The sequence below is a fragment of the Anomaloglossus baeobatrachus genome, chromosome 6 (genome assembly GCF_048569485.1).
Source record: "Anomaloglossus baeobatrachus isolate aAnoBae1 chromosome 6, aAnoBae1.hap1, whole genome shotgun sequence".
Taxonomy (NCBI): Eukaryota; Metazoa; Chordata; class Amphibia; order Anura; family Aromobatidae; genus Anomaloglossus; species Anomaloglossus baeobatrachus.
The window spans coordinates 565,055,914-565,078,306 of record NC_134358.1 but is presented as its reverse complement, the minus strand read 5'-3'; the positions used below and the strand labels follow the sequence as shown (position 1 = coordinate 565,078,306).

Here is a 22,393-nt window from a genome sequence, read left to right as displayed (position 1 = left end):
TACATTGTAACAATCCACCAGCCCAAACCCCAGACTGATACATGTCACCTGCACTGATACATTGTAACACTCCACCAGCCCGGATCCCAGACTGATACATGTCACCTGCACTGAAACATTGTAACACTCCACCAGCCCGGACCCCAGACTGATACATGTCACCTGCACTAATACATTGTAACACTCCACCAGCCCGGACCCCAGACTGATACATGTCACCTGCACTGATACATTGTAACAATCCACCAGCCCAGACCCCAGACTGATACATGTCACCTGCACTGATACATTGTAACAATCCACCAGCCCGGACCCCAGACTGATACATGTCACCTGCACTGATACATTGTAACACTCCACCAGCCCGGACCCCAGACTGATACATGTCACCTGCACTGATACATTGTAACACTCCACCAGCCCGGACCCCAGACTGATACATGTCACCTGCACTGATACATTGTAACACTCCACCAGCCCGGACCCCAGACTGATACATGTCACCTGCACTGATACATTGTAACACTCCACCAGCCCGGACCCCAGACTGATACATGTCACCTGCACTGATACATTGTAACACTCCACCAGCCCGGACCCCAGACTGATACATGTCACCTGCACTGATACATTGTAACACTCCACCAGCCCGGACCCCAGACTGATACATGTCACCTGCACTGATACATTGTAACACTCCACCAGCCCAGACCCCAGACTGATACATGTCACCCGCACTGATACATTGTAACAATCCACCAGCCTGGACCCCAGACTGATACATGTCACCTGCACTGATACATTGTAACACTCCACCAGCCCGGACCCCAGACTGATACATGTCACCTGCACTGATACATTGTAACACTCCACCAGCCCGGACCCCAGACTGATACATGTCACCTGCACTGATACATTGTAACAATCCACCAGCCCAAACCCCAGACTGATACATGTCACCTGCACTGATACATTGTAACACTCCACCAGCCCGGACCCCAGACTGATACATGTCACCTGCACTGATACATTGTAACAATCCACCAGCCCGGATCCCAGACTGATACATGTCACCTGCACTGATACATTGTAACACTCCACCAGCCCGGACCCCAGACTGATACATGTCACCTGCACTAATACATTGTAACACTCCACCAGCCCGGACCCCAGACTGATACATGTCACCTGCACTGATACATTGTAACACTCCACCAGCCCAGACCCCAGACTGATACATGTCACCTGCACTGATACATTGTAACAATCCACCAGCCCGGACCCCAGACTGATACATGTCACCTGCACTGATACATTGTAACACTCCACCAGCCCGGACCCCAGACTGATACATGTCACCTGCACTGATACATTGTAACAATCCACCAGCCCAAACCCCAGACTGATACATGTCACCTGCACTGATACATTGTAACAATCCACCAGCCCAGACCCCAGACTGATACATGTCACCTGCACTAATACATTGTAACACTCCACCAGCCCGGACCCCAGACTGATACATGTCACCTGCACTGATACATTGTAACACTCCACCAGCCCGGACCCCAGACTGATACATGTCACCTGCACTAATACATTGTAACAATCCACCAGCCCAGACCCCAGACTGATACATGTCACCTGCACTGATACATTGTAACAATCCACCAGCCCGGACCCCAGAGTGATACATGTCACCTGCACTGATACATTGTAACACTCCACCAGCCCGGACCCCAGACTGATACATGTCACCTGCACTGATACATTGTAACACTCCACCAGCCCGGACCCCAGACTGATACATGTCACCTGCACTGATACATTGTAACACTCCACCAGCCCGGACCCCAGACTGATACATGTCACCTGCACTGATACATTGTAACACTCCACCAGCCCGGACCCCAGATTGATACATGTCACCTGCACTGATACATTGTAACACTCCACCAGCCCGGACCCCAGACTGATACATGTCACCTGCACTGATACATTGTAACACTCCACCAGCCCGGACCCCAGACTGATACATGTCACCTGCACTGATACATTGTAACACTCCACCAGCCCAGACCCCAGACTGATACATGTCACCCGCACTGATACATTGTAACAATCCACCAGCCTGGACCCCAGACTGATACATGTCACCTGCACTGATACATTGTAACACTCCACCAGCCCGGACCCCAGACTGATACATGTCACCTGCACTGATACATTGTAACACTCCACCAGCCCGGACCCCAGACTGATACATGTCACCTGCACTGATACATTGTAACAATCCACCAGCCCGGACCCCAGACTGATACATGTCACCTGCACTGATACATTGTAACACTCCACCAGCCCGGACCCCAGACTGATACATGTCACCTGCACTGATACATTGTAACAATCCACCAGCCCGGACCCCAGACTGATACATGTCACCTGCACTGATACATTGTAACACTCCACCAGCCCAGACCCCAGACTGATACATGTCACCCGCACTGATACATTGTAACAATCCTCTAGCCCGGACCCCAGACTGATACATGTCACCTGCACTGATACATTGTAACACTCCACCAGCCCGGACCCCAGACTGATACATGTCACCTGCACTGATACATTGTAACAATCCACCAGCCCGGACCCCAGACTGATACATGTCACCTGCACTGATACATTGTAACACTCCACCAGCCCGGACCCCAGACTGATACATGTCACCTGCACTGATACATTGTAACACTCCACCAGCCCGGACCCCAGACTGATACATGTCACCTGCACTGATACATTGTAACACTCCACCAGCCCGGACCCCAGACTGACACATGTCACCTGCACTGATACATTGTAACACTCCACCAGCCCGGACCCCAGACTGATACATGTCACCTGCACTGATACATTGTAACACTCCACCAGCCCGGACCCCAGACTGATACATGTCACCTGCACTGATACATTGTAACACTCCACCAGCCCGGACCCCAGACTGATACATGTCACCTGCACTGATACATTGTAACACTCCACCAGCCCGGACCCCAGACTGATACATGTCACCTGCACTGATACATTGTAACAATCCACCAGCCCGGACCCCAGACTGACACATGTCACCTGCACTGATACATTGTAACACTCCACCAGCCCGGACCCCAGACTGATACATGTCACCTGCCCTGATACATTGTAACAATCCACCAGCCCGGACCCCAGACTGATACATGCCACCTGCACTGATACATTGTAACACTCCACCAGCCCAGACCCCAGACTGATACATGTCACCTGCACTGATACATTGTAACACTCCACCAGCCCGGACCTCAGACTGATACATGTCACCTGCACTGATACATTGTAACACTCCACCAGCCCGGACCCCAGACTGATACATGTCCCCTGCACTGATACATTGTAACACTCCACCAGCCCGGTCCCCAGACTGATACATGTCACCTGCACTGATACATTGTAACACTCCACCAGCCCGGACCCCAGACTGATACATGTCACCTGCACTGATACATTGTAACAATCCACCAGCCCGGACCCCAGACTGATACATGTCTCCTGCACTGATACATTGTAACACTCCACCAGCCCGGACCCCAGACTGATACATGTCACCTGCCCTGATACATTGTAACAATCCACCAGCCCGGACCCCAGACTGATACATGTCACCTGCACTGATACATTGTAACACTCCACCAGCCCGGACCCCAGACTGATACATGTCACCTGCCCTGATACATTGTAACAATCCACCAGCCCGGACCCCAGACTGATACATGCCACCTGCACTGATACATTGTAACACTCCACCAGCCCAGACCCCAGACTGATACATGTCACCTGCACTGATACATTGTAACACTCCACCAGCCCGGACCTCAGACTGATACATGTCACCTGCACTGATACATTGTAACACTCCACCAGCCCGGACCCCAGACTGATACATGTCCCCTGCACTGATACATTGTAACACTCCACCAGCCCGGACCCCAGACTGATACATGTCACCTGCCCTGATACATTGTAACAATCCACCAGCCCGGACCCCAGACTGATACATGTCACCTGCACTGATACATTGTAACACTCCACCAGCCCGGACCCCAGACTGATACATGTCACCTGCCCTGATACATTGTAACAATCCACCAGCCCGGACCCCAGACTGACACATGTCACCTGCACTGATACATTGTAACACTCCACCAGCCCGGACCTCAGACTGATACATGTCACCTGCACTGATACATTGTAACAACCCACCAGCCCGGACCCCAGACTGATACATGTCCCCTGCACTGATACATTGTAACACTCCACCAGCCCGGACCCCAGACTGATACATGTCACCTGCACTGATACATTGTAACAAACCACCAGCCCGGACCCCAGACTGATACATGTCAGCTGCACTGATACATTGTAACACTCCACCAGCCCAGACCCCAGACTGACACATGTCACCTGCACTGATACATTGTAACAATCCACCAGCCCGGACCCCAGACTGATACATGTCACCTGCACTGATACATTGTAACACTCCACCAGCCCGGACCCCAGACTGATACATGTCACCTGCACTGATACATTGTAACACTCCACCAGCCCGGACCCCAGACTGATACATGTCACCTGCACTAATACATTGTAACAATCCACCAGCCCAGACCCCAGACTGATACATGTCCCCTGTACTGACACATTGTAACAATCCACCAGCCCGGACCCCAGACTGATACATGTCACCTGCACTAATACATTGTAACACTCCACCAGCCCGGACCCCAGACTGATACATGTCACCTGCACTGATACATTGTAACAATCCACCAGCCCGGACCCCAGACTGATACATGTCACCTGCACTAATACATTGTAACAATCCACCAGCCCGGACCCCAGACTGATACATGTCACCTGCACTGATACATTGTAACACTCCACCAGCCCAGACCCCAGACTGATACATGTCACCTGCACTGATACATTGTAACAACCCACCAACCCGGACCCCAGACTGATACATGTCACCTGCACTGATACATTGTAACACTACACCAGCCCGGACCCCAGACTGATACATGTCACCTGCACTGATACATTGTAACAATCCACCAGCCCGGACCCCAGACTGATACATGTCACCTGCACTGATACATTGTAACACTCCACCAGCCCGGACCCCAGACTGATACATGTCACCTGCCCTGATACATTGTAACAATCCACCAGCCCGGACCCCAGACTGATACATGCCACCTGCACTGATACATTGTAACACTCCACCAGCCCGGACCTCAGACTGATACATGTCACCTGCACTGATACATTGTAACAACCCACCAGCCCGGACCCCAGACTGATACATGTCCCCTGCACTGATACATTGTAACAACCCATCAGCCCAGACCCCAGACTGATACATGTCACCTGCACTGATACATTGTAACAATCCACCAGCCCGGACCCCAGACTGATACATGTCACCTGCACTGATACATTGTAACAATCCACCAGCCCGGACCCCAGACTGATACATGTCACCTGCACTGATACATTGTAACACTCCACCAGCCCGGACCCCAGACTGATACATGTCACCTGCACTGATACATTGTAACAATCCACCAGCCCGGACCCCAGACTGATACATATCACCTGCACTGACACATTGTAACAATCCACCAGCCCGGACCCCAGACTGATACATGTCACCTGTACTGATACATTGTAACAATCCACCAGCCCGGACCCCAGACTGATACATGTCACCTGCACTGATACATTGTAACACTCCACCAGCCCGGACCCCAGACTGATACATGTCACCTGCACTGATACATTGTAACACTCCACCAGCCCAGACCCCAGACTGATACATGTCACCTGCACTGATACATTGTAACATTCCACCAGCCCGGACCCCAGACTGACACATGTCACCCGCACTGATACACTGTAACAATCCACCAGCCCGGACCCCAGACTGACACATGTCACCTGCACTGATACATTGTAACACTCCACCAGCCCGGACCCCAGACTGACACATGTCACCTGCACTGAATACATTGTAACACTCCACCAGCCCGGACCCCAGACTGATACATGTCACCTGCACTGATACATTGTAACACTCCACCAGCCCGGACCCCAGACTGATACATGTCACCTGCACTGATACATTGTAACACTCCACCAGCCCGGACCCCAGACTGATACATGTCACCTGCACTGATACATTGTAACACTCCACCAGCCCGGACCCCAGACTGACACATGCCACCTGCACTGATACATTGTAACAACCCATCAGCCCAGACCCCAGACTGATACATGTCACCTGCACTGATACATTGTAACACTCCACCAGCCCGGACCCCAGACTGATACATGTCACCTGCACTGATACATTGTAACACTCCACCAGCCCGGACCCCAGACTGACACATGCCACCTGCACTGATACATTGTAACATTCCACCAGCCCGGACCCCAGACTGATACATGCCACCTGCACTGATACATTGTAACACTCCACCAGCCCGGACCCCAGACTGATACATGTCCCCTGCACTGATACATTGTAACACTCCACCAGCCCGGACCCCAGACTGATACATGTCACCTGCACTGATACATTGTAACAATCCACCAGCCCGGACCCCAGACTGATACATGTCACCTGCACTGATACATTGTAACAATCCACCAGCCCGGACCCCAGACTGATACATGTCACCTGCACTGATACATTGTAACACTCCACCAGCCCGGACCCCAGACTGATACATGTCACCTGCACTGATACATTGTAACACTCCACCAGCCCGGACCCCAGACTGACACATGCCACCTGCACTGATACATTGTAACAACCCATCAGCCCAGACCCCAGACTGACACATGTCACCTGCACTGATACATTGTAACAATCCACCAGCCCGGACCCCAGACTGATACATGTCACCTGCACTGATACATTGTAACAGTCCACCAGCCCGGACCCCAGACTGATACATGTCACCTGCACTGATACATTGTAACACTCCACCAGCCCGGACCCCAGACTGACACATGCCACCTGCACTGATACATTGTAACAACCCATCAGCCCAGACCCCAGACTGATACATGTCACCTGCACTGATACATTGTAACAATCCACCAGCCCGGACCCCAGACTGATACATGTCACCTGCACTGATACATTGTAACAATCCACCAGCCCGGACCCCAGACTGATACATGTCACCTGCACTGATACATTGTAACAATCCACCAGCCCGGACCCCAGACTGATACATGTCACCTGCACTGATACATTGTAACACTCCACCAGCCCGGACCCCAGACTGATACATGTCACCTGCACTGATACATTGTAACAATCCACCAGCCCGGACCCCAGACTGATACATATCACCTGCACTGATACATTGTAACACTCCACCAGCCCGGACCCCAGACTGATACATGTCACCTGCACTGATACATTGTAACACTCCACCAGCCCGGACCCCAGACTGATACATGTCACCTGCACTGATACATTGTAACACTCCACCAGCCCGGACCCCAGACTGATACATGTCACCTGCACTGATACATTGTAACACTCCACCAGCCCGGACCCCAGACTGATACATGTCCCCTGCACTGATACATTGTAACACTCCACCAGCCCGGACCCCAGACTGATACATGTCCCCTGCACTGATACATTGTAACAATCCACCAGCCCAGACCCCAGACTGATACATGTCACCTGCACTGATACATTGTAACACTCCACCAGCCCGGACCCCAGACTGATACATGTCTCCTGCACTGATACATTGTAACAATCCACCAGCCCAGACCCCAGACTGACACATGTCACCTGCACTGATACATTGTAACAATCCACCAGCCCGAACCCCAGACTGATACATGTCACCTGCACTGATACATTGTAACACTCCACCAGCCCGGACCAAAGACTGATACATGTCACCTGCACTGATACATTGTAACACTCCACCAGCCCGGACCCCAGACTGATACATGTCCCCTGCACTGATAAATTGTAACACTCCACCAGCCCGGACCCCAGACTGATACATGTCACCTGCACTGATACATTGTAACACTCCACCAGCCCGGACCCCAGACTGATACATGCCACCTGCACTGATACATTGTAACACTCCACCAGCCCGGACCCCAGACTGATACATGTCACCTGCACTGATACATTGTAACACTCCACCAGCTCGGACCCCAGACTGATACATGCCACCTGCACTGATACATTGTAACACTCCACCAGCCCGGACCCCAGACTGATACATGCCACCTGCACTGATACATTGTAACACTCCACCAGCCCGGACCCCAGACTGATACATGCCACCTGCACTGATACATTGTAACACTCCACCAGCCCGGACCCCAGACTGATACATGTCACCTGCACTGATACATTGTAACACTCCACCAGCCCGGACCCCAGACTGATACATGTCTCCTGCACTGATACATTGTAACACTCCACCAGCCCGGACCCCACACTGATACATGTTACCTGCACTGATACATTGTAACAATCCACCAGCCCGGACCCCAGACTGATACATGTCACCTGCACTGATACATTGTAACACTCCACCAGCCCGGACCCCAGACTGATACATGTCACCTGCACTGATACATTGTAACATTCCACCAGCCCGGACCCCAGACTGATACATGTCACCTGCACTGATACATTGTAACAATCCACCAGCCCGGACCCCAGACTGATACATGTCACCTGCACTGATACATTGTAACACTCCACCAGCCCGGACCCCAGACTGATACATGTCACCTGCACTGATACATTGTAACACTCCACCAGCCCGGACCCCAGACTGATACATGTCACCTGCACTGATACATTGTAACACTCCACCAGCCCGGACCCCAGACTGATACATGTCACCTGCACTGATACATTGTAACACTCCACCAGCCCGGACCCCAGACTGATACATGTCACCTGCACTGATACATTGTAACAATCCACCAGCCCGGACCCCAGACTGACACATGTCACCTGCACTGATACATTGTAACAATCCACCAGCCCGGACCCCAGACTGATACATGTCACCTGCACTGATACATTGTAACAACCCACTAGCCCGGACCCCAGACTGACACATGTCACCTGCACTGATACATTGTAACACTCCACCAGCCCGGACCCCAGACTGATACATGTCAACTGCACTGATACATTGTAACACTCCACCAGCCCGGACCCCAGACTGATACATGTCACCTGCACTGATACATTGTAACACTCCACCAGCCCGGACCCCAGACTGATACATGTCACCTGCACTGATACATTGTAACACTCCACCAGCCCGGACCCCAGACTGATACATGTCACCTGCACTGATACATTGTAACACTCCACCAGCCCGGACCCCAGACTGATACATGTCACCTGCACTGATACATTGTAACAATCCACCAGCCCGGACCCCAGACTGATACATGTCACCTGCACTGACACATTGTAACACTCCACCAGCCCGGACCCCAGACTGATACATGTCACCTGCACTGATACATTGTAACAACCCACCAGCCCCGACCCCAGACTGATACATGTCACCTGCACTGATACATTGTAACAATCCACCAGCCCGGACCCCAGACTGATACATGTCACCTGCACTGATACATTGTGACACTCCACCAGCCCAGACCCCAGACTGATACATGTCACCTGCACTGATACATTGTAACAATCCACCAGCCCGGACCCCAGACTGATACATGTCACCTGCACTGATACATTGTAACAATCCACCAGCCCGGACCCCAGACTGATACATGTCACCTGCACTGACACATTGTAACACTCCACCAGCCCGGACCCCAGACTGATACATGTCACCTGCACTGATACATTGTAACAACCCACCAGCCCGGACCCCAGACTGATACATGTCACCTGCACTGATACATTGTAACAATCCACCAGCCCGGACCCCAGACTGATACATGTCACCTGCACTGATACATTGTAACAACCCACCAGCCCGGACCCCAGACTGATACATGTCACCTGCACTGATACATTGTAACAACCCACCAGCCCGGACCCCAGACTGATACATGTCCCCTGCACTGATACATTGTAACAATCCACCAGCCCGGACCCCAGACTGATACATGTCACCTGCACTGATACATTGTAACAATCCACCAGCCCGGACCCCAGACTGATACATATCACCTGCACTGACACATTGTAACAATCCACCAGCCCGGACCCCAGACTGATACATGTCACCTGTACTGATACATTGTAACAATCCACCAGCCCGGACCCCAGACTGATACATGTCACCTGCACTGATACATTGTAACACTCCACCAGCCCGGACCCCAGACTGATACATGTCACCTGCACTGATACATTGTAACACTCCACCAGCCCAGACCCCAGACTGATACATGTCACCTGCACTGAATACATTGTAACACTCCACCAGCCCGGACCCCAGACTGATACATGTCACCTGCACTGATACATTGTAACACTCCACCAGCCCGGACCCCAGACTGATACATGTCACCTGCACTGATACATTGTAACACTCCACCAGCCCGGACCCCAGACTGACACATGCCACCTGCACTGATACATTGTAACAACCCATCAGCCCAGACCCCAGACTGATACATGTCACCTGCACTGATACATTGTAACACTCCACCAGCCCGGACCCCAGACTGATACATGTCACCTGCACTGATACATTGTAACACTCCACCAGCCCGGACCCCAGACTGACACATGCCACCTGCACTGATACATTGTAACATTCCACCAGCCCGGACCCCAGACTGATACATGTCACCTGCACTGATACATTGTAACACTCCACCAGCCCGGACCCCAGACTGATACATGCCACCTGCACTGATACATTGTAACACTCCACCAGCCCGGACCCCAGACTGATACATGTCCCCTGCACTGATACATTGTAACACTCCACCAGCCCGGACCCCAGACTGATACATGTCACCTGCACTGATACATTGTAACAATCCACCAGCCCGGACCCCAGACTGATACATGTCACCTGCACTGATACATTGTAACAATCCACCAGCCCGGACCCCAGACTGATACATGTCACCTGCACTGATACATTGTAACACTCCACCAGCCCGGACCCCAGACTGATACATGTCACCTGCACTGATACATTGTAACACTCCACCAGCCCGGACCCCAGACTGACACATGCCACCTGCACTGATACATTGTAACAACCCATCAGCCCAGACCCCAGACTGACACATGTCACCTGCACTGATACATTGTAACAATCCACCAGCCCGGACCCCAGACTAATACATGTCACCTGCACTGATACATTGTAACAGTCCACCAGCCCGGACCCCAGACTGATACATGTCACCTGCACTGATACATTGTAACACTCCACCAGCCCGGACCCCAGACTGACACATGCCACCTGCACTGATACATTGTAACAACCCATCAGCCCAGACCCCAGACTGATACATGTCACCTGCACTGATACATTGTAACAATCCACCAGCCCGGACCCCAGACTGATACATGTCACCTGCACTGATACATTGTAACAATCCACCAGCCCGGACCCCAGACTGATACATGTCACCTGCACTGATACATTGTAACAATCCACCAGCCCGGACCCCAGACTGATACATGTCACCTGCACTGATACATTGTAACACTCCACCAGCCCGGACCCCAGACTGATACATGTCACCTGCACTGATACATTGTAACAATCCACCAGCCCGGACCCCAGACTGATACATGTCACCTGCACTGATACATTGTAACAATCCACCAGCCCGGACCCCAGACTGATACATATCACCTGCACTGACACATTGTAACAATCCACCAGCCCGGACCCCAGACTGATACATGTCACCTGTACTGATACATTGTAACAATCCACCAGCCCGGACCCCAGACTGATACATGTCACCTGCACTGATACATTGTAACACTCCACCAGCCCGGACCCCAGACTGATACATGTCACCTGCACTGATACATTGTAACACTCCACCAGCCCGGACCCCAGACTGATACATGTCACCTGCACTGATACATTGTAACACTCCACCAGCCCGGACCCCAGACTGATACATGTCACCTGCACTGATACATTGTAACACTCCACCAGCCCGGACCCCAGACTGATACATGTCACCTGCACTGATACATTGTAACACTCCACCAGCCCGGACCCCAGACTGATACATGTCCCCTGCACTGATACATTGTAACACTCCACCAGCCCGGACCCCAGACTGATACATGTCCCCTGCACTGATACATTGTAACAATCCACCAGCCCAGACCCCAGACTGATACATGTCACCTGCACTGATACATTGTAACAATCCACCAGCCCGAACCCCAGACTGATACATGTGACCTGCACTGATACATTGTAACACTCCACCAGCCCGGACCCCAGACTGATACATGTCACCTGCACTGATACATTGTAACACTCCACCAGCCCGGACCCCAGACTGATACATGTCACCTGCACTGACACATTGTAACACTCCACCAGCCCGGACCCCAGACTGATACATGTCCCCTGCACTGATAAATTGTAACACTCCACCAGCCCGGACCCCAGACTGATACATGTCACCTGCACTGATACATTGTAACACTCCACCAGCCCGGACCCCAGACTGATACATGCCACCTGCACTGATACATTGTAACACTCCACCAGCCCGGACCCCAGACTGATACATGTCACCTGCACTGATACATTGTAACACTCCACCAGCCCGGACCCCAGACTGATACATGTCACCTGCACTGATACATTGTAACACTCCACCAGCCCGGACCCCAGACTGATACATGCCACCTGCACTGATACATTGTAACACTCCACCAGCCCGGACCCCAGACTGATACATGCCACCTGCACTGATACATTGTAACACTCCACCAGCCCGGACCCCAGACTGATACATGCCACCTGCACTGATACATTGTAACACTCCACCAGCCCGGACCCCAGACTGATACATGTCACCTGCACTGATACATTGTAACACTCCACCAGCCCGGACCCCAGACTGATACATGTCTCCTGCACTGATACATTGTAACACTCCACCAGCCCGGACCCCAGACTGATACATGTCACCTGCACTGATACATTGTAACACTCCACCAGCCCGGACCCCAGACTGATACATGTCTCCTGCACTGATACATTGTAACACTCCACCAGCCCGGACCCCAGACTGATACATGTCACCTGCACTGATACATTGTAACACTCCACCAGCCCGGACCCCAGACTGATACATGCCACCTGCACTGATACATTGTAACACTCCACCAGCCCGGACCCCAGACTGATACATGTCACCTGCACTGATACATTGTAACACTCCACCAGCCCGGACCCCAGACTGATACATGTCACCTGCACTGATACATTGTAACACTCCACCAGCCCGGACCCCAGACTGATACATGCCACCTGCACTGATACATTGTAACACTCCACCAGCCCGGACCCCAGACTGATACATGCCACCTGCACTGATACATTGTAACACTCCACCAGCCCGGACCCCAGACTGATACATGCCACCTGCACTGATACATTGTAACACTCCACCAGCCCGGACCCCAGACTGATACATGTCACCTGCACTGATACATTGTAACACTCCACCAGCCCGGACCCCAGACTGATACATGTCACCTGCACTGATACATTGTAACACTCCACCAGCCCGGACCCCAGACTGATACATGCCACCTGCACTGATACATTGTAACACTCCACCAGCCCGGACCCCAGACTGATACATGCCACCTGCACTGATACATTGTAACACTCCACCAGCCCGGACCCCAGACTGATACATGCCACCTGCACTGATACATTGTAACACTCCACCAGCCCGGACCCCAGACTGATACATGTCACCTGCACTGATACATTGTAACACTCCACCAGCCCGGACCCCACACTGATACATGTTACCTGCACTGATACATTGTAACAATCCACCAGCCCGGACCCCAGACTGATACATGTCACCTGCACTGATACATTGTAACACTCCACCAGCCCGGACCCCAGACTGATACATGTCACCTGCACTGATACATTGTAACACTCCACCAGCCCGGACCCCAGACTGATACATGTCACCTGCACTGATACATTGTAACACTCCACCAGCCCGGACCCCAGACTGATACATGTCACCTGCACTGATACATTGTAACAACCCACCAGCCCCGACCCCAGACTGATACATGTCACCTGCACTGATACATTGTAACAATCCACCAGCCCGGACCCCAGACTGATACATGTCACCTGCACTGATACATTGTAACACTCCACCAGCCCGGACCCCAGACTGATACATGTCACCTGCACTGATACATTGTAACAATCCACCAGCCCGGACCCCAGACTGACACATGTCACCTGCACTGATACATTGTAACAATCCACCAGCCCGGACCCCAGACTGATACATGTCACCTGCACTGATACATTGTAACAACCCACTAGCCCGGACCCCAGACTGACACATGTCACCTGCACTGATACATTGTAACACTCCACCAGCCCGGACCCCAGACTGATACATGTCAACTGCACTGATACATTGTAACAACCCACTAGCCCGGACCCCAGACTGACACATGTCACCTGCACTGATACATTGTAACACTCCACCAGCCCGGACCCCAGACTGATACATGTCACCTGCACTGATACATTGTAACACTCCACCAGCCCGGACCCCAGACTGATACATGTCACCTGCACTGATACATTGTAACACTCCACCAGCCCGGACCCCAGACTGATACATGTCACCTGCACTGATACATTGTAACACTCCACCAGCCCGGACCCCAGACTGACACATGTCACCTGCACTGATACATTGTAACACTCCACCAGCCCGGACCCCAGACTGATACATGTCACCTGCACTGATACATTGTAACAATCCACCAGCCCGGACCCCAGACTGATACATGTCACCTGCACTGACACATTGTAACACTCCACCAGCCCGGACCCCAGACTGATACATGTCACCTGCACTGATACATTGTAACAACCCACCAGCCCCGACCCCAGACTGATACATGTCACCTGCACTGATACATTGTAACAATCCACCAGCCCGGACCCCAGACTGATACATGTCACCTGCACTGATACATTGTGACACTCCACCAGCCCAGACCCCAGACTGATACATGTCACCTGCACTGATACATTGTAACAATCCACCAGCCCGGACCCCAGACTGATACATGTCACCTGCACTGATACATTGTAACAATCCACCAGCCCGGACCCCAGACTGATACATGTCACCTGCACTGATACATTGTAACAATCCACCAGCCCGGACCCCAGACTGATACATGTCACCTGCACTGACACATTGTAACACTCCACCAGCCCGGACCCCAGACTGATACATGTCACCTGCACTGATACATTGTAACAACCCACCAGCCCGGACCCCAGACTGATACATGTCACCTGCACTGATACATTGTAACAATCCACCAGCCCGGACCCCAGACTGATACATGTCACCTGCACTGATACATTGTAACAACCCACCAGCCCGGACCCCAGACTGATACATGTCACCTGCACTGATACATTGTAACAACCCACCAGCCCGGACCCCAGACTGACACATGTCCCCTGCACTGATACATTGTAACAATCCACCAGCCCGGACCCCAGACTGATACATGTCACCTGCACTGATACATTGTAACACTCCACCAGCCCGGACCCCAGACTGATACATGTCACCTGCACTGATACATTGTAACAATCCACCAGCCCGGACCCCAGACTGATACATGTCACCTGCACTGATACATTGTAACACTCCACCAGCCCGGACCCCAGACTGATACATGCCACCTGCACTGATACATTGTAACACTCCACCAGCCCGGACCCCAGACTGATACATGTCACCTGCACTGATACATTGTAACACTCCACCAGCCCGGACCCCAGACTGATACATGTCACCTGCACTGATACATTGTAACAATCCACCAGCCCGGACCCCAGACTGATACATATCACCTGCACTGACACATTGTAACAATCCACCAGCCCGGACCCCAGACTGATACATGTCACCTGTACTGATACATTGTAACAATCCACCAGCCCGGACCCCAGACTGACACATGTCACCTGCACTGATACATTGTAACAACCCATCAGCCCAGACCCCAGACTGATACATGTCACCTGCACTGATACATTGTAACACTCCACCAGCCTGGACCCCAGACTGATACATGTCACCTGCACTGATACATTGTAACACTCCACCAGCCCGGACCCCAGACTGATACATGTCACCTGCACTGATACATTGTAACACTCCACCAGCCCAGACCCCAGACTGATACATGTCACCTGCACTGATACATTGTAACATTCCACCAGCCCGGACCCCAGACTGACACATGTCACCTGCACTGATACATTGTAACACTCCACCAGCCCGGACCCCAGACTGATACATGTCACCTGCACTGATACATTGTAACACTCCACCAGCCCGGACTCCAGACTGATACATGTCACCTGCACTGATACATTGTAACACTCCACCAGCCCGGACCCCAGACTGATACATGTCACCCGCACTGATACACTGTAACAATCCACCAGCCCGGACCCCAGACTGACACATGTCACCTGCACTGATACATTGTAACACTCCACCAGCCCGGACCCCAGACTGACACATGTCACCTGCACTGAATACATTGTAACACTCCACCAGCCCGGACCCCAGACTGATACATGTCACCTGCACTGACACATTGTAACACTGCACCAGCCCAGACCCCAGACTGATACATGTCACCTGCACTGATACATTGTAACACTCCACCAGCCCGGACCCCAGACTGATACATGTCACCTGCACTGATACATTGTAACACTCCACCAGCCCGGACCCCAGACTGACACATGCCACCTGCACTGATACATTGTAACAACCCATCAGCCCAGACCCCAGACTGATACATGTCACCTGCACTGATACATTGTAACACTCCACCAGCCCGGACCCCAGACTGATACATGTCACCTGCACTGATACATTGTAACACTCCACCAGCCCGGACCCCAGACTGACACATGCCACCTGCACTGATACATTGTAACATTCCACCAGCCCGGACCCCAGACTGATACATGCCACCTGCACTGATACATTGTAACACTCCACCAGCCCGGACCCCAGACTGATACATGTCCCCTGCACTGATACATTGTAACACTCCACCAGCCCGGACCCCAGACTGATACATGTCACCTGCACTGATACATTGTAACAATCCACCAGCCCGGACCCCAGACTGATACATGTCACCTGCACTGATACATTGTAACAATCCACCAGCCCGGACCCCAGACTGATACATGTCACCTGCACTGATACATTGTAACACTCCACCAGCCCGGACCCCAGACTGATACATGTCACCTGCACTGATACATTGTAACACTCCACCAGCCCGGACCCCAGACTGATACATGTCACCTGCACTGATACATTGTAACAATCCACCAGCCCGGACCCCAGACTGATACATGTCACCTGCACTGATACATTGTAACAATCCACCAGCCCGGACCCCAGACTGATACATATCACCTGCACTGACACATTGTAACAATCCACCAGCCCGGACCCCAGACTGATACATGTCACCTGTACTGATACATTGTAACAATCCACCAGCCCGGACCCCAGACTGATACATGTCACCTGCACTGATACATTGTAACACTCCACCAGCCCGGACCCCAGACTGATACATGTCACCTGCACTGATACATTGTAACACTCCACCAGCCCGGACCCCAGACTGATACATGTCACCTGCACTGATACATTGTAACACTCCACCAGCCCGGACCCCAGACTGATACATGTCACCTGCACTGATACATTGTAACACTCCACCAGCCCGGACCCCAGACTGATACATGTCACCTGCACTGATACATTGTAACACTCCACCAGCCCGGACCCCAGACTGATACATGTCCCCTGCACTGATACATTGTAACACTCCACCAGCCCGGACCCCAGACTGATACATGTCCCCTGCACTGATACATTGTAACAATCCACCAGCCCAGACCCCAGACTGATACATGTCACCTGCACTGATACATTGTAACACTCCACCAGCCCAGACCCCAGACTGACACATGTCACCTGCACTGATACATTGTAACAATCCACCAGCCCGAACCCCAGACTGATACATGTCACCTGCACTGATACATTGTAACACTCCACCAGCCCGGACCCCAGACTGATACATGTCACCTGCACTGATACATTGTAACACTCCACCAGCCCGGACCCCAGACTGATACATGTCCCCTGCACTGATAAATTGTAACACTCCACCAGCCCGGACCCCAGACTGATACATGTCACCTGCACTGATACATTGTAACACTCCACCAGCCCGGACCCCAGACTGATACATGCCACCTGCACTGATACATTGTAACACTCCACCAGCCCGGACCCCAGACTGATACATGTCACCTGCACTGATACATTGTAACACTCCACCAGCCCGGACCCCAGACTGATACATGTCACCTGCACTGATACATTGTAACACTCCACCAGCCCGGACCCCAGACTGATACATGTCACCTGCACTGATACATTGTAACACTCCACCAGCCCGGACCCCAGACTGACACATGTCACCTGCACTGATACATTGTAACACTCCACCAGCCCGGACCCCAGACTGATACACGTCACCTGCACTGATACATTGTAACACTCCACCAGCCCGGACCCCAGACTGATACATGTCACCTGCACTGATACATTGTAACACTCCACCAGCCCGGACCCCAGACTGATACATGCCACCTGCACTGATACATTGTAACACCCACCAGCCCGGACCCCAGACTGATACATGCCACCTGCACTGATACATTGTAACACTCCACCAGCCCGGACCCCAGACTGATACATGTCACCTGCACTGATACATTGTAACACTCCACCAGCCGGACCCCAGACTGATACATGTCTCCTGCACTGATACATTGTAACACTCCACCAGCCCGGACCCCACACTGATACATGTTACCTGCACTGATACATTGTAACACTCCACCAGCCCGGACCCCAGACTGATACATGTCACCTGCACTGATACATTGTAACACTCCACCAGCCCGGACCCCAGACTGATACATGTCACCTGCACTGATACATTGTAACACTCCACCAGCCCGGACCCCAGACTGATACATGTCACCTGCACTGATACATTGTAACACTCCACCAGCCGGACCCCAGACTGATACATGTCACCTGCACTGATACATTGTAACAATCCACCAGCCCGGACCCCAGACTGACACATGTCACCTGCACTGATACATTGTAACAATCCACCAGCCCGGACCCCAGACTGATACATGTCACCTGCACTGATACATTGTAACAACCCACTAGCCCGGACCCCAGACTGACACATGTCACCTGCACTGATACATTGTAACACTCCACCAGCCCGGACCCCAGACTGATACATGTCAACTGCACTGATACATTGTAACAACCCACTAGCCCGGACCCCAGACTGACACATGTCACCTGCACTGATACATTGTAACACTCACCAGCCCGGACCCCAGACTGATACATGTCACCCTGCACTGATACATTGTAACACTCACCAGCCCGGACCCCAGACTGATACATGTCACCTGCACTGATACATTGTAACACTCCACCAGCCCGGACCCCAGACTGATACATGTCACCTGCACTGATACATTGTAACACTCCACCAGCCCGGACCCCAGACTGATACATGTCACCTGCACTGATACATTGTAACAATCCACCAGCCCGGACCCCAGACTGATACATGTCACCTGCACTGACACATTGTAACACTCCACCAGCCCGGACCCCAGACTGATACATGTCACCTGGCACTGATACATTGTAACAACCCACCAGCCCCGACCCCAGACTGATACATGTCACCTGCACTGATACATTGTAACAATCCACCAGCCCGGACCCCAGACTGATACATGTCACCTGCACTGATACATTGTGACACTCCACCAGCCCAGACCCCAGACTGATACATGTCACCTGCACTGATACATTGTAACAATCCACCAGCCCGGACCCCAGACTGATACATGTCACCTGCACTGATACATTGTAAAAATCCACCAGCCCGGACCCCAGACTGATACATGTCACCTGCACTGACACATTGTAACACTCCACCAGCCCGGACCCCAGACTGATACATGTCACCTGCACTGATACATTGTAACAACCCACCAGCCCGGACCCCAGACTGATACATGTCACCTGCACTGATACATTGTAACAATCCACCAGCCCGGACCCCAGACTGATACATGTCACCTGCACTGATACATTGTAACAACCCACCAGCCCGGACCCCAGACTGATACATGTCACCTGCACTGATACATTGTAACAACCCACCAGCCCGGACCCCAGACTGATACATGTCACCTGCACTGATACATTGTAACAATCACCAGCCCGGACCCCAGACTGATACATGTCACCTGCACTGATACATTGTAACACTCCACCAGCCCGGACCCCAGACTGATACATGTCACCTGCACTGACACATTGTAACACTCCACCAGCCCGGACCCCAGACTGATACATGTCACCTGCACTGATACATTGTAACACTCCACCAGCCCGGACCCCAGACTGATACATGTCACCTGCACTGATACATTGTAACAATCCACCAGCCCGGACCCCAGACTGATACATGTCACCTGCACTGATACATTGTAACACTCCACCAGCCCGGACCCCAGACTGATACATGCCACCTGCACTGATACATTGTAACACTCCACCAGCCCGGACCCCAGACTTATACATGTCACCTGCACTGATACATTGTAACAATCCACCAGCCCGGACCCCAGACTGACACATGTCACCTGCACTGATACATTGTAACAAATCAGCAGGACAGATGTGATAGTTGCTGCTGAGGTCTTTACCCTGTAGAGGACTGGATGCAATGGTAACAAACCCTCAGCTGTAATAATAAATGAGGTCTCTAGGGATTTCAGCCTCTGGAGTTTTTATTTTCTAACAGCAAGCAGAGGTCTTGAAATGAAACTTAAAGTATTTTAGAAAGTTACAGATAATGTGTGAAGCAGCACAGAGTATTTCAGCAGAGCGGTGCTGACCCTGTGGTAGGTGTGTGGCAGGGCCTATTGCTGTGTATATATATATAATAATCCCCGCGGTCTCGCTCTTCCTCAGATGATGTGGAGGAGGAGTTGCTCGCGGCTGATGACGCCAGGATTCCATCTCTCCTCACAAGAAGTGAAGTTCAGACCGAAGGGAAAGCGATCGACCTGCAGCAAGCGACAGTGAGTGTACATAGGTGTATACGGGGTGGTATGGCAAGGAGGCGCCATGATTAACGTCAGATCGGGGGTCTGTCACATCAGAGGACAATGGGGACCTTGAGTCCAGCTCAGACCACAGCCCCCCTCTCCTCAAGTCCAGCTCAGGTCCCATCAGTGTGGGCAGAAGCTTTATCCTAATGCATGAAAGTATGTGGGGGGATGTGATAAATACAATGGCCACATGTGATACACGTGTGTGTGTGTGTGTGTGTGTGTGTGTGTGTGTGTGTGTGTGTGTGTGTGTATATAATATTACAAAAGTAATAATAATAAAAAAATATCTATGAAAATGAACAAATGACAGTCAGACATTGCTGCTTTTCTGCTACCCACGGAATTTTTACAAAAAATAAAGCTCATGAGATGTTCCTGGACAGAAATGATGGCTTTCTTTCTTTCTCTTTCTTTCTCTTTCTTTCCTCTTCTTTCCCTTTCTTTCTTTCTTTCTCTTCTTTCTTTCCTCCCTCCCTCCCTCCCTCCTCCTTCCTTCCTCCTTCCTTCCTTCCTTCCTTCCTTCCTTCCTTCCTTCCTTCCTTCCTTCCTTCCTTCCTTCCTTTCTTCCTTCCTTCCTTTCTTCCCTCCCTTCCCTCCTTCCCTCCTTCCTTCCTTCCCTCCTCCTTCCTTCTTCCCTCCTTCCTTCCTTTCTTCCCTCATTCCTTTCTTCCTCTCTTCCTTTCTTCCCTCTTTCCTTCCCTCCTTCCTTCCTTCCTTCCTTCCTT

The 22,393-nt window shown here is 51.8% G+C and overlaps 1 protein-coding gene across 1 annotated transcript in view; it reads left to right on the top strand.

Moving 5' to 3' along the window:
• MINDY4 (MINDY lysine 48 deubiquitinase 4) overlaps nt 1-22,393 on the top strand; it is a 189,413-nt gene that overhangs the window by 27,344 nt on the left and 139,676 nt on the right. Inside the window, exon 7 of the mRNA XM_075315756.1 lies at nt 21,526-21,635. Within this exon, the coding sequence (XP_075171871.1) occupies nt 21,526-21,635 (110 nt within the window). The remainder of the gene's footprint in view (nt 1-21,525; nt 21,636-22,393) is intronic.